The sequence below is a fragment of the Psammomys obesus genome, unplaced genomic scaffold (genome assembly GCF_907164565.1).
Source record: "Psammomys obesus unplaced genomic scaffold, mPsaObe1.curated_primary_1811, whole genome shotgun sequence".
Classification (NCBI taxonomy): Eukaryota; Metazoa; Chordata; class Mammalia; order Rodentia; family Muridae; genus Psammomys; species Psammomys obesus.
This window is the reverse complement of record NW_026596095.1, coordinates 29533213-29561205: the sequence shown is the minus strand read 5'-3', so window position 1 is coordinate 29561205 and position 27993 is coordinate 29533213. Positions and strand designations below refer to the sequence as shown.

At 42.8% G+C, this 27993-nt stretch overlaps 1 protein-coding gene across 1 annotated transcript; it reads right to left on the bottom strand.

Annotated features, from left to right (window-relative positions):
• Nucleotides 1-10863: 10863 nt before the first annotated feature.
• Nucleotides 10864-26731, bottom strand: LOC129692079 (guanylate-binding protein 4). The gene is made up of 11 exons (XM_055628340.1): nt 26416-26731; nt 25193-25387; nt 22732-22859; nt 20862-20971; nt 20457-20653; nt 19285-19530; nt 17631-17911; nt 16246-16458; nt 13574-13676; nt 13076-13269; nt 10864-11637 (listed from the first exon to the last, which is right to left on the bottom strand). Exons 2-11 carry the CDS (start codon nt 25380-25382, stop codon nt 11419-11421), a joined length of 1881 nt encoding a protein of 626 aa, XP_055484315.1. The 5' UTR covers nt 25383-25387; nt 26416-26731; the 3' UTR covers nt 10864-11418.
• Nucleotides 26732-27993: the final 1262 nt, after the last annotated feature.

Below are 27993 nucleotides of genomic sequence, written 5' to 3'. Positions count from 1 at the left end.
TAGGCATATACCCAAAAGATGCTCAAGTATATTCCTCCCTTTTTAATTAAAAAAAAAATGAGGATCTAGGGAGGGGTGGCAAGGCAGGAATGGGGACAATGGAGTGCTTCTCATGTAAGGCAAGTTAAAGTACATAAATGTAGGTTCACTGGAAGCAGCTCCTGGTCACCACATAAGAGGGTGTGAGAGAGAGAAAAAGTAAGAGCACCAAAATATCCAGATTACGAGGAGGAGAAGAGGAAGTCCCTGCCCTGGAAAGTTCAGAGTAGAGGATGGGGTTTGCCAGTAGATAGGGACTGAGTAATGTTGGGAGAGCCTGGAGCTGTTTGTCCTGGGCCTGAAGCACACAATTCCAGCTTTTGTTGATAATCAGTGGATAAGGGGCAAAGAAAGCAATTATCTTTAGCTACTTCCTGCTGACACTAGGGCGGCTGTAGGGAGGTCAAAGGGCTCAAAGGTTGGCCAAGTCCAGGAAGAACAGGGTCTTTTGATGCTGTCCAGAGTCTGTGAGAACATCTGTGGCTGACAGGGAAAAGTGCAGGTGCAGCTTGACGCAGTCTGAAAGGGTAGAGTAGAGAGCATGCAATAGCTGCTTCGGCGCTGTCGTGGGTGTAGGAAACACCTGGGTCTGGCAGGATACTGAAACATATATATACAGGCAGAAGACAAAGTTAAGTAGGTCAATGTACTCGTCAAATTCTGTCCTGTCTTCACTAGCTCTTTCATCCTAAGAGCCAATCCATGCCTAACTTTATTAAGATCTACCTGCAGCCTGCCTCTGAGAACTTGCGTTTCCTAAAGACTATTACTACCTCTTGTAAAATCTGTCAGATGTTGGATCCCAACTCGAGGTATCATAGCCCCCCTTTCCCTACCCACCAGGCTAGACTCTCTCTCCCTGGGGCTGACTGGCAACTTGATTTTACCCACATGCCAACAGTCAGACATGTCTGGTACCTCCTGGTATTGGTGGAGGTAGTCTCGGGTAGGTGGAGGCATTCCCCGCTGCTCAGTTTCTGATTTCCTCCTCCGTGAAATCATCCCACATTTTGGAATCCCTGCCTCTAGTCAGACAACGGTCCTGATAATTTACTTCCGAGGTTTCCCAGACCTAATCTTAATACCTCAACATCCCTTGGCATTTTCATGTCCCATATCACTCCCAGTCCCCAGGAAACACACAGCAAACTAACTGCTCCTTAAAAACCACCCTTGTCACCTCAACATAAAAGCAGATACTCTAAATCTGTTAGAAGAAAAAGTGGGGAACAGCCTAGAACTCATTGGCACAGGAGAAAACTTCCTAAACAGAACACCAACAGCACAGGCTCTAAGAGCAACAATCAATAAATGGGACCTCATGAAACTGAAAAGCTTCTGTAAAGCAAAGGACACTGTCATCAAAACAAAACGACTGCCTACAGATTGGGAAAGAATCTTCACCAACCCTTTATCTGACAGAGGACTAATATCGAGTATATACAAAGAACTAAAGAAGCTGAAAAGCAGCAAACCAAGTAATCCAATTAAAAAATGGGGAGCAGAGCTAAACAGAGAATTCTCGACAGAGGAATATCGAATGGCAGAGAAACACTTAAAGAAATGCTCATCCTCATTAGCCATCAGGGAAATGCAAATCAAAACGACCCTGAGATATCACCTTACACCCATCAGAATGGCCAAGATGAAAAACTCAAGTGACAACACATGCTGGAGAGGTTGTGGAGAAAGGGGAACCCTCCTCCATTGCTGGTGGGAATGTAAACTTGTACAACCACTCTGGAAATCTATCTGGCGCTTTCTAAGACAATTAGGAATAGTGCTTCCTCAAGACCCAGCTATACCACTGCTAGGTATATACCCAAAGTTTGCTCAAGTACACAAAAAGGATATTTGCTCAACCATGTTTATAGCAACTTTATTTGTAATAGCCAGAACCTGGAAACAACCCAGATGTCCATCAACAGAGGAATGGATACAGAAATTGGGGTATTTTTACACAATGGAATACTACTCAGCAATCAAAAAGGAGGAAATCATGAAATTTGCAGGCAAATGGTGGGATCTAGAAAAGATCATCCTGAGTGAAATATCCCAGAAGGAGAAAGATAAACACAGTATATACTCACTTATATAGACCTATAAGATGTGATAAACATAATGAAATCTGTACACCTAAAAAAGATAATCAAGAGAGCGGACATGGGATAAGATGATCAATCCTCATTTAGAAAGACAGATGGGATGTGCATTGAATGTATGACAGGAGTCTACTGAGCGCATTTGAAAGACTCTAACTAGCAGTGTTTTCAAAGCAAAGACTCACGACCAAACCTTTGGCAGAGTACAGGGAATCATAAGAAAGAAGGGGAGTTAGTCTGATGGGGAAAGGATAGGAGCTCCACAAGGATCAAATATATCTGGGCACAGGGTCTTTTCTGAGACTGACATGCAACCAAGGACCATGTATGAATGTAACCTAGAACCTCTGCTCAGATGTAGCCTGTGGTAGCTCAGTAACCAATTGGCTTCCCATAGTGAGGGGAACAAGGACTATTTCTGACAGGAACTCAATGACTGGCTCTTTGGCCTCCCCACTCCCCAAGGGAGGAGCAGTCCTGTTAGGCCACAGAGGAGAGCTTTGCAGCCAGTCCTGAAGATACCTGATAAAACAGGATCAGATTAATGGGGAGGAGGTCCCCCCTATCAGTGGACTTGGAAAGGGGCACATGGAGAGGAGGGAGGAAGGGAGGGACTGGGAGGGAATGAGGGATCAGGACACGGCTGGGATACAGAGTTAATAAAATGTAACTGATAAGAAAAAAATAAAATTAAAAAAAAAAACCCACCCTTGTCAAACTGTCACAGGAACTTCACCTAGATTGGACAAAACTCTTCCCCTGGCCCTCTTCAGGCTAAGAGCTCTCCCCAAAAAGCTGGTTTCCATGTCACCCTTTGAGCTCATGTATGGACGACCAGTTCTGTGCCCCAGTCTTTCAGCTAAATCCTCGCCTCTCCCTGACCACCTACTTACTCCCTTACTCTGTCATCTCTGTTCTCTCCTGTGGAACTTTACTGACCACTGTTTACCATGGCCACAGGCTAACTCCTGTCCATCTCCTATTACTATTGGAGACCAGACTCTTCTCACCCCCTCTCCCCCCTACCAACCAATACCCCTCACCTCTTTTCCTAAATGGCAGGGCCTCTTTAAGGTAATTCTTGTGACCCCCAAGCTGTCAAGCTTCAGGGCCTCCCTCACTGGATTCACCTATCTCACCTCAAGCCTTTTATCCCCCCTCTTCAAGATAATTCCTCTTGCTACATATCAACTTCAACAGGACCTTGCTCCCTTACATTCCAGACCAATAACCGTATCTCCAGTTCCTGGAGAAAGAGGCCTCACTTTAGCAGCCATGTTCATGTTCGACCCTGCTAGACTGGATACATATTTTTCCTCCTCTCCCTCTGGTGTGTTTCTGTCCAGGGTATTCCTTACGTATGGAGATTTGAGGTTCAAGAGACCCTCATTGACAACAAACAGTCTCTCCAAATAGGGTCAGGAAATTGCTCTATGGGAGGCTGTCAGGAGCCAATTGAAATCACCATAACCCCCACATCCATTCCTCCTCTCTTATTTGATAGACTTTTTGTTTGCTTCTTCTTTGACCAAACAAAAGAATATTGCAAGAGATGGCCGGACAGATATGGAGGCTGCCCATACTGGTCTTGCCAGATGCACTCACCAGCACAAAAAGGCTTCTTCACCTACATAAAAAGATTCTCACGGAACCTGATGCTAATGACCATTTGGTATAGCTGATGGCCATCCCATATACTCTGATGATGGGAACCAGCTGTATCTTGAGAGTGACAACGTCCCCAATCAGGAGGAAGCAGTCTGAAGAGTCGACCAAGTCCCCATACCCACCCATCATCAACCCATTTTTCAGTTCTTCCTCTTTTTATAATAACAAGAAGGGAGGAATATTAGTTATCACGCAGCTCTGCCGTCAGCCCCCGGAACCTGTCAACAGCAAAACACGTCATCACTAGCGCAACACCTCTTCTGACTGCCAGGAACCGCAAGTTCATGCTCGAACACGCGCTGAGCACGTGACAGCTTTATGACAGCCGCAAAGCACACGCCTACCTCCTGCACATGCGCAGTCACTTTATAAACGAACCCATCGTCTTTCCCTGGCTCGCTCTTTTTCTGTCACTTTGCCCCAGAAGCTGCTTCTGTGCTCCCCTCCCACCACAGCCCTTGTAGTGTGACTTCTTAGATTACAACATTCAAATCAGTTGCCTAAATCCCAAGAGGGAGAGTGTGTGGCAGCTAACAGTCTTCAAATTAACTCCCTTTGTACAGAAACTTAGGAGAGGTTCCCGTTACTTCATGAGCAATGACTAGCACACATTTGAAATGAGTACGGTCGGCTGATCATTCTTTTTATTAACAGCTTTCACTTAACCCATGTTTCTGCTATATTTTAGAAGGCGTTTGTCCTGAGACTTGTAAACTATGTCACAGTAGTGAGACACAGATAAAAATCGAGTTGAGTTTCAGAACAGGCAAGACTGTGGTGATGATCCTTGGAAGAATGGAGAGGAATTTCTTTTGAGCTCTCCATTCTGTGATTGTAGAGGTCATTCTAAAACTGTAAGTAAAAGAAAAACCTTTTAAAAAATTCGAAAGAGAGTGATCAGACAGGAAAAATAGTTGGCTGGAGCATCGTTCAGGTCAAGAAGGCCTCTAAAGAAGGAGGGAAACTCCTGCTGGCTCAGCCTTCTGCACGGAGCAGAATTTTCTCTGCCACTGAGCAGAGGTCCTTCTCTATTCGTCCAGCAGCCTTGCAGCCTGCCCACCCTGAAGTGCTCACTGTCTACACTGGAACCAGTACAAGCCCGCACTTCCCTTGTCTGCAGACAGCACGAGATCCAAGGAGCACACCATAGTCATGAATCTCTGCTATGTCCTGTAAATACATTCAGATTTTTATCACGTTTGCAACATGCCAATCTCAGTTTAATGCAAAGCCAAATCTGTAAATTACTTATGAACACGTGGCTAAAATATCCAGAAGGGTGTGTATGTGATACAAAAAGGTCTACCCAAAGACAGCTGCCATATCACTGCATTGTAAAATTAAAAAAAAAAATCCCAATGATACAATTTACTATCTCTACAGAGTCCAACATTACAAGTCCAAATGTAAGATCCAAGTAAAGATACCATTAGTCTTTAGTTCTAACATACGTCTGAACTGAATCACTTCATAAACAAAACACTATTTTTATACAAGAACTCCTTTTTGTTAGTTTTATTTCTACCAATAAGGTACCATGTTTTTCAAGTCTAGTTCAGTGCCAAGCTGCTTCATGGTCCAAAGTTGTCTCCGCTGTGTATTCCATGATGAGTGAAAGCTGGGCACAGAGGTTTAGTCTGTTGGGATGTTAGAGTATGGTGCATGATGGTTTCTGCATTTTCTTGGTATTCTCCATCTCTTGCTGAAGTTTCCTGCTCTCACCCTGGAATCTTTCCTTGAGAAGTTGTTCCTGTTCCTAAAATGGAGATGGAGACTGAACTCAGACAGTGCCCCACGTTCCCTAAAGCCTCTTTTTTTGGTAGTCACACTAAACCCTCTGGGGATTTTGACATTTTTCTCAAAATATTTTCCTTCACTAACTTCCATAATTTACTTCTCCTGTTTCTTGCACCTGGTGATAAATTTCCCCCTGCTTTCTCCAGCTGTAGAAATGTTGTCTGACAGTTCTAAAACACAGTTTTCTATAAAATCAACACCATCTTGCCTGTGCTTTCTTGTCTCATCTCTGAGCTGTGTGGTGTGAACTCTAAAACATATCTAAGAAGGTAATAAAGATGAGTACAAACCAAGTGGAAGGCTTCTGCTTCATTCACAATCAGGGCAGGCATTCAGTCAAGGAATTTCATACATGTCCAAATTTTTAGTGCCCATGACAGGACATAGAAATACACTGAAGCATCTGGGGTCGTCAGTGCTCAGAGGCCGTTTTATTAACAGCCAGAGATACACAGTATGGATGTGGAGGGATGCCCAGAAAACAGGACAGCACTGGCAATGTGAGCATTTTGCCATTTTGCTTGAAGGTTTCAGACTGTCTCTACTCTTTGGGATGCTTCCAAAAATAAGATCACGCTAGGTGTGACAGAAACAAAATTTCTATTGGTCCCATTAAATAAATAAAAAAATAATAGGTGGCTATTATATCATATAATCTGATGCAAAATGTCATTTTGCCTGTAGAAATTGCAACTTCCCTATCTAGCACATGAGAAAATAAGTCATTGACAGGTTCGTTGAGGATTCTGTCACAGGAAATCCAGAAACACCTGAAGAGAATCTGCAATTAGAATCTACAGTTTAATAGAGATACCCTGATAACCATACCATACCCTGATAACCATCATTTAACCATAAGCACCTTTGAGATGCCAGAGCTAGTCAGGGGAAAAAAAGCAGTGAGGAAATAAGAATGTAATAGAATTTGTGAATGAGTCACTCCACTTTGGGGGATTTTGTGTTATTAGCCTTGTACTGGGTGGGGTGAGCACAAAATCTTCATTTACAAGCCAGTCAAGCCTTGTGTACCTAATGCTTCTGCTCCCTGATATACACTGTTGAGGGGACTGAAGAGCCTGAAAATTAAAATGGTGCAGCCAGGTACTTTAAGCTTAAGGGGTATTATTCTTCGTTGCTCTTCCCTTAAGTCTTTGTGGTCCTGCTCTATCTTCTCCATCAGCTGCTTCACAATAAATTATCTTACAAACCAATAATAAAACACAAATGTGTAAAAGGATACATACCATAAGGTTAATGGTATTTGTGGCTTATTTATAGGCTAGAAGTTACTTTTAACAGTATATTTTCCTTAGCACAGGGAACATTTTCCATCATTTATTTGTTATACAAAACACCTGCACTGTAAGAGGTACTTTCCCCCTTTGAAGAGTAAACCTCCTATTTTAAGAAACATATTGTTAATTATTTGTTTGTGTATGTATAAATGTGCATGTGTGTGGACACATGTGTACAGCGGAGCCTGTCAGGTCAGAGAACCACTTGCGGGAGTTGGTTCTTCCCTTTCACCATGTGAGGTCTGTGATCATGCTTGGTGTCACCCTTTATTCACTGAGCCATTTCTCTGTCCCTCAAGAAATAGTGCCTGCTAAGTATCGTTACAATCTCTTGATTATCTGTTAGATACACTTAAGAATTGATGATTGTACACTAACTGTAGTGACATTAGCATTTAACTGCTTATGATTCTTACACTGAAAAACAGACAGCAGAGTGTATTGAGAAACACGGGTTTTCCCTGGTTTGGACAGAAACTAGCTACATTTGACTTCATTGTAGGGAAAAAAGGGGGGTTTTCTCTATGGAACAAGTACAAATGTAAAATTGTTTGAGAGAAGCAGGCTGGATTTGGATGTGTGGGTCTATGTGATATTATAGTTGAAATTATGTTAGAATGTCTTAGTCTGTTAGGACCATTACAATCAATTCATAAATCATTGGTTTTGTTTGTGCAGCAGGTATTATTTTCACAATTCCAGGATCTCTGGAGAACAGGAGCTAGTCACTGGCAGACAAGATGTTTGGCAAGAGTCCACTTTCTGTTTCTAGATGTGGCTTTTAGCCGTGCCCTTCTATGGTGGAATGGAAGAATTCCAGTCTCTTTGATTCTGCATAAGGGCTCCTCTTTCTTGGTTCCATTACTTTTCAAGGTCTCTGGGTGGTTATTAGTTTCAGAATATGATTTAGGGTCCATAAACATTCAGACCATTGCATGAAGTAAATAGCCTCTTACAAGTATTTAAAAGATAATTCTATCTTGAGTGCTTGGTAAGAATGTGACTCAAAACCAGTGACTATCACAGGGAGTATTTTCTATATTAACAGCAAATTGTTAATTGCTAATTGACGTGAGGACCTATGGAAATAATAGGTAATGGAGGGTGTGTTGTTTAAAAAGATGTAAAGTTTCATGAACAGGGGACATAATAAAAAGCCTCATAGCTCATGATAGTTATGTCTCATACTGTCATCTGTAGCTGTTGTCCTGTGTCGCTCAACCTATCCTGAATGCTACGTCTGGTTGGCTGATGTCCACACACCTGAGCACAAAACCTACCTATGCCCACCTCTGACTAGGTCTCTGCTTCATGGAGGTCTGCCCATATGTGGGCAGGTCAGTCAAAAACCTTTCCCTCCTCTTTTAAGTAATGTGTACTTACACAGGAAAGTGTAGTCTGAAGATGCAGAGGCTCAGAGGACTGTGCAGCTGCCCCCTCAGCATTCCTGCTTCCTTCTTTTCAGCTTTCTTGAACAAACATGTAACCTATTTTTTTGTTTGCAGTAATCCACCTTCCTCCTCTCTCCAAATATGGGCTACACCACTGAGCTGTACCTATTTCTTTGTATTTCTAATAAATTCCCCCTCCAAACTTCAAAACATGAAAGAGCCTCTATTTTTATTACATCAGTTCTGTCTGGGGTATTAAAATTCAACCTAACCAGTGAGAAGGCAGCACTTGGAAGACACACTACAGACAAAATCTGAGAAAGTAGCTCAGAAAATACATACAAGAGCAGTAAATTTGTCCTCCCACAAAATTACTGAGAAAGTGATTGAAATTTATCTGTCATGCCATCAAAACGATAATTGTTCATTAATTTCCAAATGCCTTTTGCTTACAAACTACAATCAATAGATGACAACTGACGATGGAATTTCTGCCTGGGTGGAGACTGATTTTACTGCGCTTTCGTTGTTTTCTTTTTGTTTTTCTCTCACTGTCATGTCTTCCTGGTACACAAACAGCTACAATTTCAAGCCAATTATTTCCATATCTGTGGCTTCCTAATCCTGTTGCGGATCATGCATGTTTGGGAGACTCACTAGGGAAGCAGACTGTATTAGTCCTTTTCTTCTGTTGTTGCGATGAAATACGTGATTTAAGGAAGTTAATTTTAGTTTGTTATTTGAGGCAATTTTTAATTCTGACAGGGTAGACATGGTGGCCGGAGCATGAGACTCAGGCGACGCCAAGCGTCAGTCAAAAAGCAGAGAGCAGGGAACGCTGCTTTTCGGCTTGCTTTTTCATTTTCATCCAGTCCAAGACCCCAGCACATGGAAAGGTGTTTCTACACTTAAGGTGAGTCTCGCCTCTGCAACAAATCGAATTGAAATAGTCTCTCGCAGTCATTCCTAGAGGCTTGTGGTCTAGGAAATCCTACAGCACAAACCACCCGAAGTCCACCCCTTGTCAACCTGACACACCTGCACCATTTTAGTTGATTCTGGTTCGGTCTTTGCCCCATATACTCACGACCAACTTATAGTGCGAAAATGCATTCGGTTCGCACTCAAAGAATCTTTAACAGTTTGAACACAGTTTAAAAGTCCAAGTCCTCTCTGAAACCTTATTGTTATCTCTTAACTTTGAGCATAAAAAAGAAAGTGGAAGAATGGGAGTGTGGTATGGAGTGATCATATCAAAGCAAGGTGAACTCCCCACAGAGCAAACACTAGATCCTGCAGCTACCTGTCAGGCATCTGGGATTTGTGATGGAATCCTCTGCGTTCTAAAGAACCAGCCTTGCCTCACCAGCTCTTCCGCTGTAGCACACATAGCGTTTCTCTGGGCCTGGATTCATTACATGCCTCTGTCCTCAGGGGACTGCTCACCTTCCTGGTGTCGCCAACATCCTGGGGTTCTACGGTAACCTAGGCTTCATCTTCTGAGTTTCATGCAGTGACTCTAGAAGACCTTCTTGCAAAGACTCTGATCCTGTCACACATTGCCTGACCTCAGCAGCTCTCTAAAACTGTGCAGCAAGACTCTGTGACCCCTTTAATCTTTCACGTCCGCAAAACCGGTGCCAAACGGCTATGCTGCCAAGAACTGCTTTTAACTTGCGAGGCAGCCAGGTTCCGTTCGACACAGAGGCACTGATTTCTTTGTGCTTTGGTGGGTGAATCTACAAAATTAAGTCCCCAAGTAGTTTTGGTTTTAGTTTCTGTTGCTTTGTTTTTTGTTGTTTTTTTTTAAAGCAGGGACCTCTTCTGAGATAGTCTCAGCACAGCTTTGCAACTCTCAGAGAAATTTGTAGTTTTATAAGTTGGTGCCTTTGACAGGATGGATTGGATTGTGTTTTTAGGGCTTTCCTATTGGAATGAAGAGACTGACGCGTCTCTTTAACAAGTGAAGATGTGTCAGCTTGCTGTACCTGCCTAAACTTTTAGAGTTGATTACACAACTTTCCTTTCTAAACTTCACTTTTTCCTTATTTTTAAAAACCCCTCTCACTATAGATCTTAATAAAAACACTCAGCAGCAGCCATTGTGAAGTCCGATGCTGATCCTGTAGTTTCCTCTGACAAGGAAACTAGAGAGTTACTTTCAAGTTCACATCACAAGTATATACAGAACCCTGGCAGAATGCAATCAGTCTTGTGGCCAGAATGGAGCCAGAATGAAGCCAGAATGCCCAGTTCCCAACGGAATCCTTGCTTTCTTCTAAAACCTCGTGGGCCACAGCACCACCGTGTTTCTCACAGCATTCTGGTCTCTCAGACCAAATGTGAATTAGGTTCTCCTCCAGCATTCTAGGGCTTCCTTATCCCAAGGTTGCACGCTCCTCCACATCCCTCCTGCAAACTAGCTCCATAGGCTCAAGAACCACAAGGCCAGGTTTCTTATAGTCTCCCTAGAAAAGAGTAGTTTCTCTCTATTTCAATTAACCCTTTATGTTCCAGGGTCCTGTCTACATTGCACTTCTCTGCAGGGAGCAAAAGTGACACAATGCTTCATAATTTTCATCTGCACAGCTTTTATTATCAATCAATCAAACACGCTTCTCACACTGGCCTATGAAAACCTACTTGTTAGTTTCTATAAGAGCCCTTCACAATGAATTATCTGTAGAACTGGGATGCAGTTGCTGATGTTTCTCCATTTGGCCATGTTTATTTTGATTTACTTACATCTTTTTTAGCTATAACTTTACTATATTCTGAGTGCTTTCCAACTTTATTATAGATTCTGTCGGTGACATTTGATGGGGTTTATGGATGTCAGACCCTTATACTCTTTAACCATTGGTTTGTATTTTTAACCTTGAGAGTACAACTGTTATTGAACTGACACTGACTCTCAATTCCAATGAAACCACTACTGATTATCTAACTAATAATGCAAGTCCTGACCTCTTATATAACACTGGGAATTCTGACCCCATACATAACAGTGCTTATTCAAGTAGTACATGTATTTAAAAAAAAAAAAAAAAAAAACAAGGCACAGAGTCATGGTATCAAAATAATAGAATCCCAGTTTTTATAAATTCCTTCCTAGTAGCTCTCAGACTATGGCATAAGTGAGCTGAGGACTTTCAGCCCTGCGCCCCATATTTTACCAGCTCCTGGTAAAATCATAATGAAAGCATCACCAATTGTGCTAAGGATGTGCCCAAACAGTGAGGATTTTTTCCTAGTTCTCTCCATCTCTTCTCTCAGTTGACTAATTTCATTATTTAACATATCAGATTTCTCTCTGAATCCTTCAATAAGCAGTTCTTGTTGAACCTGTAAAGGAAACAGCCACCATTATTTTCAGGCAGAATTTTGTATTTCACAGTTTTCGCTTATGGGCTTTATCTTCTTCTCTACCACTTCAAGAGGATCTTTGATATTTTCAAGACATTTGCACGTAATAAAAGAAATATCCATGCTTTACACATAGTTGGGAGGATTCCTCAGCACCTCCTCACAGAGAGTGAAAAATTTTGTTACAATACACACACACATACACACACACACACACACACACACACACACACACACACACACAAAGTCATCTGGGAGAGATTGAAGAAGGCAGGAGAACTGAAACTGACTCTCAATTCCAAAGAGGTGGTGTCCCTTCCATTGTTTCAGAAATACTGGGAGTGATGACCTTGCATGGAGGACACTGGTTATTAAACTCCAGGATGGGGCAGATAGTTTCTTTTAATCCAGTTGTATAGGAAAAATCAAGAAGGCATGGGAAGAAATAGAGCATTTTGTGAGGTTGCCATTCTTTATTTTTTGTAGTATTATTATGATTATAATTAATGACTGTCTCTTTGCGCATGCATGTGTGAACATGTGTACGGGTGGGCACACATGCGTGTGTTTGTTCATGTCTATGAAGGCCAAAGGTTGATGTTACGTATCTTCTTCAATTGCTTCCACCTTATTTTTATAAAATATATTTATTTTTATTTTATGTGTTTGAGTACTTTGCTTGCATGTATGCATATTATGTGTGTGTCTGGTCCCCATAGATGTGAAAAGAGGGTATCAGATCCCCCAAAATTCTGGTTTTGGACAGTGTAAGATGTCATGTGCTTGACGGAAACTAAACCTGGGTCCTCTGGAAGAGCAATGAGTGCTCTTAACAACTGAGCCAACTCTACAGCTTCATATTAAAGTAAATTCTCTCCTCAGTTCTATAGCTGGTTGATTCTACTAGGCTGGCTGGCTAGAAAGCCCCAGGGCTCCTCTTGTCTCTTCCCCCAAAGTGCCAGGTCACTGGCACATGTCAGTTCTCCCAGATTTTTACCAAGATCCAAATTTGCTCCCCATGCATGCACAATGAGAGCTTTACTGACAGAGCCATCCTCCTCCTCTTCCTCTGTTTTATACTGAGCTAAATCTTATACATTCACACTAGATGGGCCCACCTCATGTCTCTTGGAAGGTTAAACCTAGAATCCTAAAGACTAGTGGGAAGGATCAACTGTTAACACAAGAAGACTTCCCTAGACACTCAACCGAGAGCAGCTCGGAACCCTGGGGACATTGTCCATATAGCCCACAGTCTAACCCTGCCTAGATGCTAGGGTCTTGTGTCCTCACAGGCTTCAGTAAGACCCAGATGAACTTTGACATAACATTCACAGCTGACGTCACAGGCTCACGATTAACAGGCTCACAATTAACGCGTTCCTTCCTGCTGAGTCACAGCCCCATCCACACTTACCTTCAACTTGTGCTCCAGCATCCTCTCCTGCTCCTTCAACAACTTCTGCTTCTCCTCCTCCATCTTCTCCTGAAGTTTAGCAATGTTTTCTCGGAAGCTTCTCTCTTGAGCCTCCATCACTTGCTCTTGCTCTTTCTGTTTCTGTCTCAGCAGCTCTCGTTCCTTCTCAGCCACCTCCTTTTTTGTCCGCTCAGCTGTTCCACAGATGTTTGAGAGAGGGAAGAAATCACAGTGAGAATGCAGCAAAGGCTCATAGGGAAACCTCCGAGTACTCCCATTAGTCAGGCCAGCGGCATTGTGGTTCCCATCACGATGGAAAGGCACCGATTGAGTGGACACACAACCCAGCACCAACACCCCTTTTTGTTTGCACATCCAGGAGAGGTCATGACCCCCAGCAAGGGGAAACTCCTTGTTCCAGAAGTCCCTATCTGTGCATCTGTCAGAGGGCTTTGCAGAATGCACGTGCCTCTCCAACAGTTAAACCCTCTCCCCTACCTGCTATGGCCCTCTCTCCATCTGTAAGGGCTTTGTCTGACTGCAGGATGGAGTTCTCCATAGTAGCCTGAGACTGTAGGAAACTCTTGAGAACCTCTTTTGCCTGGGATGCAAGAAGAGAAAATGTAATTTAGGCACTAAAGACTTAGTCTTCTCTTGAGGTATTTATTGACCAATAAAACATCTGTTCTTTTGAGTTGTGGCCCACGATGTTCCTTTAATTCCATGGCTATAACAAAAAGTTCATGCTCTTCCTAGACATGAAAGCCCTCTGCCTCAGCCTCCTTGCTAGCTTCACAGCTTCTCTTCCCAGAGATGCTGCCCACCAGCTGCCCCAGGTTACAGCTCCAGGCATAGTTACGTGCAGTTCCACAGGCACATAGCCTTCATTGTTTACCATGTTTGAATATATTTTCTCTCCTACGTTTATGGGTGTCACAGACTTTATAGCTAAGATAACATCTGCAGACATGTCACTTTGTATTACAAATGGCCTATGCTGATATTTCTAGATTGCTTTCTTAGTTTTCTTTTTTCCATCTTTATTGTGGTATTATTAACAAATGAAAACTGTACCTGTTTAAGGCACACAACATAATGTTTTGGTCTGTTATATATTGTTAAGTAATTGATATAATAAAAAATTTATGTGTCAGTTGCCTCAAAGAGTTACTCTCTTTTGCTATAATCACACTTGAGGTCTACACTTTTCCAGCTTTCAGTTATATAATGGAAAGTCACCATTTGACTTTCAACACTAATTTGTCTTATAACTATATATTCACACCTCTTGAAAAATATCTCCTTTTTCTCTTTATTTCTTAGACACAGTAGCCACCACTGTACTCTGTGTTAATGTGGTAGTTGAAATGAGAATTGGGCCCATGTGTTCAAATGCTTGCTCCCCAGTTGGTGGACCTTTTTGGGAAGGATTAGGAGGTGTGGCCTTGTTGGACATAGTGTATCACTGTGGGTGGGCTTTGACATTTCAAAAGTCTGCACAAGTCTCAGTCCCTTTCTGTGCCTATTCCCTGTCATAGGACGTAAAGCTCTCAGCTCCTGTTCTAGTGTCATGCCTGTCTCCTTCCCACCATGATGACTATGAACTAACCCTCTAAAACTATAAGCAAGCACCCACTTAAAGACTTATAACACTTGACTTGATCATAGTATTTCTTCACAGCAATACAACAGTAATAAGACAGTTAATATTTGTTTGTTTTTGTTTGTTGTTCTCTCTTTCTCTGTAGTGCCACTGAATGTGAGCCATGACATGAAGTATTTGTCTTGGTAGCTGGCTTATTTCCACAAATATAATGTCTTCCAGATTCATTCATATTTTCATAATTAGTAGCATTTTAATGCTGAATAGTGATTTATTATACTGATATAAAATAAATGACAGATAGATGGTAGGTAGATATGTAGATAAATAGATGATATAGATAGACAGACAATAAAGTACTATAATATAGTTTTCTTAGTTAGTACTCAAAACAGCATGTTCCTAGTATAAAAACAGACAGATACACCAATAAAAGAAAACTGGTAGCCAAGACATAATGAACTTACATCCTTGTATTTCACTTTCTACAAACAAATTTAAAAAAAAATAAATTGAACCTAAGCCTGTAACTTTAAAAGTCTTAAAAGAAAAGTTAGAAGAAAAGTCATGTGCTACTGGCTTTGTGATAGTGTTTTAGATGTAACACCAAAAGCACAGACAAAGAGATAAGTGAGACAACAGCCAGCTATGAACTTTCTGTACAGCGAAGGAAGTGGTTGATAGAATGAGGGGAGGCATAAAGAAAGAGAGAAAATGTTTGTAAGCCACATGCTGATAAGGATTTAATATATGAAGAAGATGAAGAATTTACACAATAGGGAAAACCAGCATGCTTAAAATGCTTAACACATAATTGGGGGCTGGAGAGATGGCTCAGAGGTTAGGAGAACTGCTTGCTCTTCCAGAGGTGCTGAGTTCAATTCCCAGCAACCACATGGTGGCTAATAACCATTTACAATGAGATCTGGTGCCCTCTTCTGGTGTTCAGGTGTACATGCAGACAGAACATTGTATACATAATAAAATATATAATTGCCCTGAAAAGTTAAGTTATTTTTGAAAACAAGAAATTCAAATGGTCAGTGACAAGTATTTGTACTCAGCATTACCAATCCTTTGTGAAATAGCAACCAAAATCACAGTGAGCTGTCATGCCACTGTTATGACCATGCCAGCTACCAAAATCTCAAAAGTTTTGGTTGAGTTTGTGGAAAAGAAAGGAACCTTTGTAGATCTCTTAGTGGAGTGGAAACTGGTTACAGTCATTATACACAACAGCATAAAGTTTCCTCACAATACAGAATTGTTTGATTCTAATAACTGACCTGTACCTGCCAGTGAATGGCAGTGTGGTCATAGACAACACGCTACGTCACCCATGCATTACATTTGTCCAGCGGATAAGAGTGGAAAGTCTGCTACTTAGTTTATATATCCTGAGAATTAAACTGGCACTCCAGCCAAGTTGCCTGTAATGAACCCAGAACTGAGTGCCAGTGTGTGCTGTGCGGGAACTCATCTTGACCTTGATTAGTTCTACTAGTACCGAGGAGTTAGCACTCCAGCTGAACTTTGTAAGCCATTTCTTCTGTCTGTCATACCTCACCTTCACTCCCTTCCTGGGCACTCGCTCATAGTCCCGCTCAACCTTCTTCCTGGCTTCTAAGTAGAGGCTGTGTCCCCCGGGAACAGAGAAGGCTCCACGTGAGATGCTCTCCCTCAGGGTCTCTGAAAGCTTCTCCAGCTCAGCCTGGCAGTGACTGACAGATGCTGCTTCATTCTGTCGCCGGAAAGCTTCCTTCCTTTCCTCTATGGTGGCCTGCCGGGTGAGTGGGGGAAGACAAGACAACCTGTTAAAAGAAAGTTACCACTGTGATCATCTTGGATGATCTCGTGTGACAGCCCCAGAGTGGACAGGGACGGGAGGAGGATCAGGAGGATTGGGAGACTTGCTTTATCCCTCAGTCTGATCAATTCTGAGTGACTTCATAAAGTCTGTTAACCTCCTCAAGTTCCTTCCTGGCAGCTGTGAAATCGAGTTGGAAGACATAAGTTTATGGTTTATTCAGAGACACAGATTTCAGTGATGAACAACACAAAGGTAACTTCTCTTTTTGTTTAGAGGTGATATTTCCTCTGAGAATGGAGGTCAGTGTGGCTGACAAACCAATTCTTCAGAGGTAAGTGGACTCTCATGAGAGCTTTGAACCCTCATGAATTCTCTCAATAATTATTGAATGTCAGGATACTACAGTAGGTATGTTTTATTCCTTTACGTGTCTGTTGGTGCTCATAAAGTGATAATCTTAATGAATTTCCTCAATATGAACTAAGAGATTTCTGTTCCTCAGGGTTCAAACTCAGATGAATGGGAGACCAGCAACTCTCAGGGAAGCTGCCTTTGGTCTGGTGGGTCACGGTCCTTCCCTGAGGGCTGTCTCTTGGTGTCAATGCTCTTATCACCCTGGGCTAGTAAGTATGAAGGATAGTGGTGCTGTGATGCATTCTATTATCCAGCCCAGGGTGACCTAGCCACCCAGGACTTCCAACTCTTAAGTTTTGTCTGGCTGTGGCAGAAAGAAAAATCATGATGTATAGAAACAAGAAAAGGTCCCAGGGCTCCCTTGTTTGCTGACAAGTGCAGAGGGCTTCCTGCTAGCCTACAGATCAGAACTAAGTCCATCTGACATCATCTTTTCTGTTTGTAGTGCATCAAGCAGAAACCAACACACTCTCGCTTCACCTCTGTTGTGAACTTTGAAGTTGTAAAATGCATACTGTTTCAAGGTACTGAGCACATGAGAGCTTGTTTCCCAGTGATAAAAACAATGAACTGCTCTTGTTTTGAGAGAGGGCAAACTCTAGCCAATGAGTCAAATCACCCACAAGAATTCTAATGAGAGACATGCAGACCTTGAGATCAGAAAATCGGAGTCTGGGGTCACATCAGAAGTGAATGGATCAGGAAAGATACATGCTGAGATGTATTACCACAAGCCTCTTCTGGAACTCCTGCTCATCGTCCTTGAAGGAATGCTCCATGAAGACAGCAATGGCTTCCTTCTCGCAGGCTGCGTGCACATTCAGCAGCTCCTGGAGCGTGTCCGTGGGGAGCCTCACTCGCTGGGCCATCTGCTCACTGTAGTGGTCAGCTGCCTTCTGCACAGCTATGGAGTTCTCACGCTCAGCCAGGGTCGTCACTGCATTCTCCAAACACGGCACAGTCCCGCTGTTGATGGCATCCACGTAGGTCTGCACCAGAGTCCCCAGCCCTGAGAAAAACATCATTAAGAAATGCAAAATTCTCACTAATTGTTTTTATAAGCTTTAGGCATAACATTATCTAAAGCAACAACATTCTATTCATCTTGAAGTTTTCTTCTCCTCTTACTTCTTCCGTATCTTCTGTTCTCTCTTCATGCCCTCCTGGAATCTGTGTCTACTTAATAAAAGCAACTTCTTTTCCTTTGTAGTTCTCAAATTCAGTACATTAAAAATTATCAGTGATTACAACCAAGAGGTTTTGGGGGTGGGACCACTCTACCACATAAATAAAATAAAAGTTTGTTAGAAAGAGAAAGTAAATGTCATTTTTTGTGAGATCAAATTCCAAATGAAAATTCAAATCTCATCAGAAAAATACCAGAATTTTGAAATCGGAATATAGAACATGGAATGTGGGAAGCTCCTTCTGGCATGGCTATTTTGGCTTGACTCTAGCTCAGCCATTTTAGAGGTCATTACCATTTTCTTTGCTAACCAAGCTTAAGCTTTCTATTTCTCTGCCAGCTAGGACTTTCCTGTAAGTCAAATGACAGGCTGTTATCGTGGGGAACTGAAGGAGTCTGGTACTTGGGATTCTGCTTCTGGTCTTGGCAGATATGGGTTTAATCTAAATTTCCATTTCTCAAGGACTGTCCTTGGCAGTCCTCGGGAGTGTGGTGTTCTGAGCCTGAGAACTAGATAGTAAGCTCCTTGCAACCCTCGGAACCAGATAGCAAACTTCATGTAGCCTTGAGTGAATTCTCAGATACCTTGCCAGTTGATGCAAATACTGTTATGGTGAGAAGATTTACTTGTGATTCTTTGTTGTAATAAGTGTATGCTTTGCCTTCAATAAACGAGACTTGATCAGAAACCTGTCTTGTCTCCATTCTTTGCATCTCTTGTCCCACCCCATTCTCACCCCCTTTCTTAGGGTCTCGTTTGACTGACCTGTGGGAAGGGTCAATGGAACCATTTATGGATCCATCTCAGGATTGAAGTATGATTACGTAGACAGAGTGTCTATGAGTCTTGTTTAAATCGGCTTCTCAAATTGCATAGGTCTCTTGGCCTGCTTGTTTTCTGACTGGTATCAGTCCATAAATAATATGTGTGATCAAACTGAGACCCTTTTCCTGGAGGACCCCAAGTCATCTTGTAGATTTCTGTCCAGTCATTAGGTATTAGTTGTGTGATCTGCTAGACCTCAATAAATACTCATATGGAGAAAGTTCATGTATGGAATATGTATGTGTGATAGGAACATTTATCTCTCCATCTTCCTTTACATAAGCAAACAAACTGTCAAGACTACAAAAGAATCACCACTCCATCACATGCTTTCAGCCTCAGAAAAACGTTTGTGACAAAAGAAACTCACGATTTCCCGTGACAACAATCCCCCCTGTCAGAGTCTTGCTCTTTGCATTGGTGAAGATGTAGGAACAGAATCTTTTTGATTCCTCCTGGAAATTCCATTCCAGTTGGTTTTCTGGAAGCTTTTCAATATGGAACAATAAGTTTTTGTCACTTGTAGGTCGGTCGAAGACAAAGCACTTCCGTACTGGAAAGAAACATCTGATACATTCTCTGGTCATGTTGGACTTTTGGACTTTGGGATTCTTTCCTGTAAAAAATAAAAAATAAAAGAGCCCTCATTGAGGAGACAGCTGGAAGATAAGGTGACTGGTAACTTCCCCAGAATGTCTGACAGACTGTAGCTGCAATGCTTGGAAGTCTTGCTTCATCTCACTGGCTATGCCAACAGCTTTAAAGTAACCAGAGTATTTGGAGACCTCAAAACTTAGTCACTGTATCGGCCTTGACATTGTTTTGCAGAGACTCTGTGGCATACGTTAGTTGTTTAAAATAAATACTTGTCTAAATAATAGATGAATGAATACAGACAGATATTGATTCTAGGTACTAATCTATCCTACTAAATATAATTCATGTCAGGAATTTGTAATGTTAACATGCCAGCATGCTGCAAAGGGCTGGGGGGGGGGTTGTGTGTGAAATTTTGGTGAAAACTGAAACATTTTGTATTAGTAGAAACATATATCTACTCCCCCACCCTCATCCATCCAGAGATACCAAGTTTATGCACATACGTCCACTGGAAAGGATAACTATTTGAGCTAGTAAAACAAGCTGAATTAGAAATCTTTGAATAATTATGTCAATAGATTTTTCTTGTGAATTTAGGTTTTCTCACTTACTTGATGAACCACTCTTCTCAAAACAGACTATGAAGAACATATAATAAGTAGCAAATACATAGGGCTTAGGAAGTAGTCACATTGATTGCAATTCTCCCCTATTTTTGTTTTATTTTGTAGTACTAATGGGTATAAAGGTATTTGATATGACATGTCCTAAGTTAAAGTGGGTTTAAATCTTAGCCTCTAGATACTTTTGAGTAACAATGGCTTCTTGTCAGTTGTCATCACCATTAACTGGAGCTTTAATCCAGTCTCAAGCAGGTATGTCAAGTGATCAGGGCTTACTTGATTCTACTTCCCTGTCGAAATTTCCCTCACTCACTGATACCTGGGATGAGCTTCAGGGCATTCTCCAGGTACTCATCTTCCGTGATTACACGTCCATCTAACTTCAGCTCCAGAACAAAATCTCGAACAGCCCAGATGAAGTCTGGAAAGAAACCCACGAACTCACTAGAGTCCCCTACTTTGTCCTCTCTGGGGTTGGCTTTTGCCCGGATTAGCTGCGTTAATTCAGTCACATAGCTGAGGTGGAAGCTAAGGATAGGAAACAACATTCCTTCCAGGTCACATGTAGAATCAATTGTTAAAAATATTCCTCTTTGTCTGGTGTCTATGCTAATTCAATCAAGAATTACTGACTTAGACTAAGAGCAACAGACTAGAGAGCAGGCAGTAAGTTGCCTTCCTCCCCAACTCAATGAAACATGGCATCTGGCCCCTGGGAGGATACTGCAGCTGCTCCAGGGCCTGGTGGTTGATGGTGCTCATGCTGTTGTAGACCAAGGTGCTGCTTAGAAGCACGGCCAGGGTGAAGATCCATGAGTCATTCTTAGGGTCACCCTGGAAGACACATAAGAACAAGGGAATTAAGAGTCTAATAGTCACTCATTTATCCAATTGTTTCAGACTCGACTATTTGTGAGCCTGAGAGAAACAGCAAATTTTGAAGATAATTCTGTATTTAGTCCTCCTTACTAGTACTTACACTGATTCCCTTCACTGTTTACCAACTAAACTAACTGATAGAGTTAGGATATAGCTTAGTGGTAGGAATCTTGGCTGGCATGTCCTAGGCCCTGGGTTTAGTACCCAGAACTGACTGATAAAAAGACAAAATATTCTGTGTGCGTAAAACATTTCCTAAGTGCATGGAATACAGTATGCAGTAAAAAAAATGGGCAGGTACACCTTATAAATTTTATCTCAATTATAGACACAAACCCTATACTGTTAAGTATAACTCTTCATTGTATCTCTGACAAAATGAAGAGGCCCATTTTGTGGCTATCAGTTTTCATATGGTTGCCCTCTGGAAGATGATTTTTTTTTTTCAGTAGAAAATAAACATTTCATCATATAAATGCAACCACAATAATTTCTACCAGGAAGAGACCCAAAGTTATAAATAACAACAAAACAAAACAAAACAAAAAATAGCACAGAAAGGCACATAGAGGAAATGAGTTAATATGAGAATTTAGAGCAAAAAAATCCTTATATTAGAGAAACACTACCTCACCTTTTCTTTTTTGTTTTTTTAAATTTAATTAAATTATTTATTACAATTTACTCACTTTGTATCCCCTTTGTAGCCCCCTCCCTTGTCTCCTCCCAGTCCCATCCACCCTCTTTCTTCTCCCCCATGCCCTTTCCCTAGTTCCCTGATAGCGGAGGACCTCCTCTCCTTTCTGACCCTAATTTGTCAGGTTTCAAGGCTGGCTGCACTGTCTTCCTCTGTGGCTTAGCAAGCCTGCACCCATAAGAGGGAGGTGATCAAAGAGTCGGCCACAAAAAAAAAAGTCAGCCACTGAGTCCATGTCAGAGACAGACTTTGTAACCCTTACTAGGACACCCACTTGGGAGCTGAGCAGCCAATTGGCTTCCTTTGAACAGGGGACATAGGTCCTCTCCATGCATGGTCCTTGGTTGGAGTATGGGTCTCTGCAGGTCCCCTTGGGCCCAGGTGTTTTGGCTCTGTTGTTCTCCTTGTGGAGTTCCTGTCCCCTCCAGGTCTTTCTATCTCCCTCTTCTTCCATAAGGATTCCTGCACTCTGCCCAAAGTTTGGCTATGAAAATTAGGAATAGTGACACCTCAAGATCCAGCTATATCACTCCTAGGCATGTACTTAAAAGATGACCCACCATTCAATAAGGACATTTGCTCAATTAAGTAATAGCCAGAATCTGGAAACAACTTAGATGTCCCTCAATGGAGGAATGGATACAGAAAGTGTGGTACATTTACCCAGTGGGATACTACTCAGCAATTAAAAACAAGGAAATCATGAAACTTGCAGGCAAATGGTGGGAACTAGAAAAGATCATCCTGAGTGAGGTAACCCAGAAGCAGAAAGACACATGTGGTATATACTCACTTAAAAGTGGATATTAGCCATATAATATGGGATAAACATAATAAAATCTATAGTCTTAAAGAAGGTAAACAACAAAGAGGACCCTAGGGAAGATGCTTAATTCTCCTTCAGAAGGGCAAACAGGGTAGACATCGGACATAGGAGAAGACAAGGAACAGACAGGAGCCCTCCACAGAGGTCCTCTAAAAGACCCTACCCACCAGGATATTGAAAGCGATACCTCACCTTTTCTACATCACCAAGGCCCTCCGTGTCCAGAAGGACCAGGGTGTGGGTTGGCTTAGTGGGGTGAGGCACACACCACATCCAGATGCCCTTGGTTTTAGATTGCACTGTGGAGCCCAAGGAGAAGCCTGAGGGGAAGGAAAAAACAATAAAAGCAAGAAGACCGGGGCTGGTAGAGTGCCGAGAACATTTAACAAACAGCAAGAAAAGGGTTTGCTTTTATTTCATCAAGGACAACAAATTTAGTCTATATGGAATAAACTCTTCCAAGGAACATGTGGTAACTTCTGCTTACCTCATTCTTACAACTCCCCGAAATGACTGTATTAAAGAGTTTATCTGAGTCCAGGACCTCCTGGGTCCTCTTGCCTCTGGTGGAGTTCAACCACGGAGAAACAGCAGTAAATAGCCACAGAACAGGCCTGGGTTCCCTCAGCTTCGTTCTGGTGAGCTATAGTATGCCAACGGGTTATTCCTCTACCTCTGCTCATAGTTCCCTTCGGGTAGCTCCATTCAATATTTCTCTTGCCACACACTGACTCTCATCCTTTACCTGCTTCCAACCTGGCCATGCCTACTGCCACTCACCAGAAATTTGCTCACACCTGTTGGTTCCCTTTGCCCTTCATTGGGAACTGTACCAGCAGGCCATGTTTTTCGATTACTCCATGAACGTGTGCTATAATTTGGATCTGAACTATCAACCCAAAGCTGACGTGTTCAACTCCTGTTCCAAAAATGGTGAAGTGAATAGCTATGGAAACATTAAGAGGTGAGGCCAAGTGGGATGTCTTCTGGTATGCCTTAAGGGGAGATTGTAGAATGCTGTCTCTTTGATAGTGTTGTTGCTTTTGTTATTGTTGCTCTCTTAATGGTTAGCTCAAAACCAATAGAGCAGCACAGCTTTGCCATGGCTCCCTGCTAAAATGTCTTTCCCAGCAGGTCACTGGGGCCAATTACCCAAGAACTGAAACCTAAACACTGCCAGTCAAAACACACTTCTGTCTTTGATATCCATTTCTCCCAGGCATTTGTCATGTTGATGGACAGCTGGCTGGCAGAGTGGGCTCCTATGTCCTGCCAAGCCCCCAATGGGCATGTTAGCTTTTGCTCATTTTTAATTCCCCTTTCTTGTTAATTTGATTATTTTGATGAGTTTTGTGTCCATTGCCTCATCATTGGGAAACAACTGACTGGAAAGAGGGGATTACATGCGACACCTGTTGCTCTTTCTTCTCAACAGCTTAAACCCACAGTAGAGAGGATTGAGAAGTACACCCAGGAACCAGTGGACAACACACTGCGTCTACTGCTTTAAGACTCTGCCCATCTGCCACACAGAATCCTTCTTCCACTGAGATGATAACAGACGGCATAAAATTCCCAGTGCATAGTTCAGGATTGCCACTCCATGTGCTCTCAGCAGAAGAAAGCACAAAGTCTGCCCTTTAATCCAGACCTTATATAAATTCTTCTGGCTGACCTAGGTTGATACTGCTGCCTGAGTGCCCTGCCATAAAAATGGTATGTGTGACTATTCTCAGTCATGAGTAAAGCATTTTAAAGCGAGTCACCCACAGAGACAAAGAGCAATGTGGACCTGTTCACGGACATTTTCTGGAAGCTAATCTCTTTCTTTATTCCGGTGATATGGAAATGTAGGAAAACAGTTCAAATATGTGATGTGTTTTTAAATCATGGATTCCCTTAGCAGAGCACTGGAAAACTAATTTAGTTACCAAAGTTATCTTGAGCAAAAAAAACTAAAAGCAATATTGTTGAAACTTAGCTTTCTAATACCTGTCTCTTAGGGCTCTCCACTCCAAATCCCTTAAATTTTTATGAAGTTATTTATTCCAGGAAATGAAAAATATCTTCCTCCTATGGATGATCAAGAGCCCCTCAAACAGAAAGATGAAGGCAAATGGTCTGTGTAGGAGGCAGAAGAAGAATGGGGAGAATGAGGGCAAGGAGGAGAGAGGGAAACAGATAACAAGAGGGAGGATAGAAGGAAGGGATGAAAGGATAAGGAAGGAAGCAAGGAGAGAGAGAGAGAATGGATGATAGTCCAGTTTGGATGTTGGATATAAAAAAACCCTATGAAACAGCCTTCAGCCCATCTCTCTGCTAATAGGACAGGTGAAATAGTCATGCTTGAAGTGTGCCAGAAGATTGGGCAAAGGTACAAGAGGAAGAATGGGCATTCTTGGTTCAGCTGCTCATGAGGCCAGCATAGAGGGGATCAAGAGGAATGTTGAGGTAGATCTTTTGATGAAGTTGAGGAACTATCAATATTCAGAAGAATGTGTTTTTTTAATAGGTTAGAAATTATAAATTTACGACAAGAATGGGGAATTTTCATTCTTGCGAGGGATTAGACTCTTCCTTAAGAGGACTTTAGAAAAGTGTCACCTGTCACTAGCCCAAGGAAACCATCCCAGCACACCCGAAGGACACTCACCGTGGTTCTGTCCTGCAAGACGGTTCATGAGGTAGGACTTTCCTGTACGATATAAACCAACAATGGCCACCACCACCAGAGGCTGAGATATCTTCTCAAGAATCCTTATGGCCTCCGGATTTACCATCAGCTGCTCTTTCCAGTTTTCCACCAGACAAATGGGGGCCTCCATCATTGATGCAGATGCCATGGCACCTTGTAACCCAAAGCAATCATTCATTGAAATATGTGATCTTGGGGTCATCTCTTACTATTCAAGGCAGGCACTTATCAGCCTTTGTTTGGGCAACACATATATCAATTTCTGTGTGTTTCAAAAGGGGGAAAATGAGTTTAGCCTTTCTAAGCCCATTATAGTATTTCACAGACAATATCTTACGAGTCTTATTTGAACTGTGAAAAGCACTGACTGGGTTTTTAAAGAATAAAATGAAGAAAGCAAAACCCCTCACGTCTGAGCTTGAGAGCACTCAGGTTTTGCAGCAAGTGAGGCAAAATGCACATAAATAAAGTTCTAAAGTGGGGAGGAAGGTTTCCTGGCATTGGAAAGATTTTGAAGTCTCCTTCAGTATGTGAAATTTACTGACTTAGGTGTCTGTTACCAAGGAGTAAACAGAAGGGGTGCAAATTCCTGTCTTTGTGAGCCTCTGTTTTCAAATGGGAGAGATAATAAGGCAGAGAATGAACACACACACACACACACACACACACACACACATTTCTTAGAGTAAATTAAGTAGAGAATGAAGCAGGAACATTGCAGGCTGAATTCAGATATATGTAAACAGGGACTGACTCCACAAGAATGAGTTAAAATGAAGCCTCTTGGTGACATCTTTGGAGATAGATGTCTGCTATCAAGTAAGCGTTGAGGACACAAAGAAAACTGAGAGAAGCGACCAGACAAGACAGACACTGCAGGACTGCTGGGTGTGCCTCCTGGGGCCCAGACAGGGCTTCCTTCCCAAGTTCCCACCACCAACGAGGGGACTTGCTGTTTCCTCAGCCTCCCAGGGTTGAAGAGCCAACCTAGGAAAGCAGCGCATGCTCCACTGGGACGCCAGGCGGCGCTCTGCACAGCGCCACAAGACGGAGTCACCTGCGAGGGCCGCCGTTTGCCCTGGCTCGCTCGCCCACCGCCCCGCTCGCTCGCTACCCTAGAGTGGAGTGCGCCCGGGAATTTCGCCCACGAGGTCCGTTAGGATAAACGTGTGATGACTCACCCGCGAACTGGCTCTGCAGCAGGGACTTCAGCGGACTCGGCTAGTTCGCTGAGCTTCCTTCTGCTCCAGGCTCTTCGCAGCAGCCAGTGTTAGAAATTGCAAAATAACAGCCACCCAAACACAAGTGGAGAGAAAGAGAAGCGAAATCGAAACCCCGCTCCTTTCCTGGTGATTGAGTGGCTGAAGGCTTGAGCGTGCCAGGCAAGGACTCCAACAACACAGCTACAGCCTCAGCTCTTTAAGCCATTGGTTGTTGTTTTTTTTAAATTTGTGAATTGATAACTGGATTTCATTCATTGTTGGGAACTGCCTACCCCAAACCCTCTTTAGTTCCATTTAGAAAGGGAGGATGCTATTTTTATTTATTTATTTAATCATTTCACAGCCTGATCCCAGCCCCTTCCCCCCTCTTCTCCCAACCCCACCCTTATGGCCCCCTCCTCCATTCTTCCCTCACCTGCCTACTTCTTAGAGAAGGAGGGGCCCCCAAGGGGTTCCAACCCACGCTGGCACCTCAGGTCTCAGCAGGACAAAGTGCATCCCCTTCCACTGAGGCCAGACAGACAAGAAAGCCCAGCTAGGGGAAAGGGATCCAAAGGCAGGGAACAGAGTCAGAGACAGCCCCTACTCCCCTTGTTACGGGACCCACATGATGACCAGGCTGCACATCTGCTACATATGTGTAGGGGTCCTAGGTCCAGCCTGTGCATGCTCTTTGGTTGGTGGTTGAGTCTCTGTGAGCCCAGAAAAGGCGGAAGTTTTATGAAAAGACTGCTGTTTCTTTCCGGGGAGCACAGTTCATCAATGATGCCAAGAAGGAGAAAACAGAATCGCACTTAGTATACAAGTCTGTCTGCGGTGCTCCCCGGGGCACAGGGCCGGTCAGTAATTGTCGGTCAGTGCTCTGGGTCCCTTGGCCTCTTGGAGTTAGACAGCTACATCATCAGTGTGGCCTCCTCCTTCCCCTCCACACATGTCAGAGGAAATGGTCCCTCTCAGATGGAGCGGGAGAGAGTAGAACAGTCATTACACAGCCCAAACCCACTCTGTGTATCCTTGCCAAAGTACGTGGCTGGTTTTCCCCATTCTTTCCCCTTTCTTGTAATATCCAGGGAGTGAGGGAAATAGAAACTGAAAGTATGTCCTGACATGAACCTGCTTTGTTTAGGGAGTCAAAGTCGAATGCTGACACCCTGGGTAGCTTACCCTTCTTATGTTTAAAAGAGGAAAAAAACAAAAGTCTTCAGTTTCTTTAAAGTGCTTATCTGCTGTCAGCTTCCTGTTTGATCCTTTAACCAAAGCTTCTTGAAAATAGAGATGTTGTTGTGTCCAGTGGAGCCCGCTTGGGAAGGAGACCCTGTGATTCTGCCAAGTATGTCAGGAGAACTAACAACTCTGCATGTTCCCTCCCTGCTCCGACAGACTGGAAGTTCCCAGTGTGCTTCCCCTCGCTTCCTGGGGACATCCCCAATGACTCTCTGCCTTGGCCATTTGTCAAATATACTTGAACATTCCTCATCTACAAACCCAAAGCTCCAAATCCTCCCAATACTAAGGTTTTTAAAGTTCTGACATAAA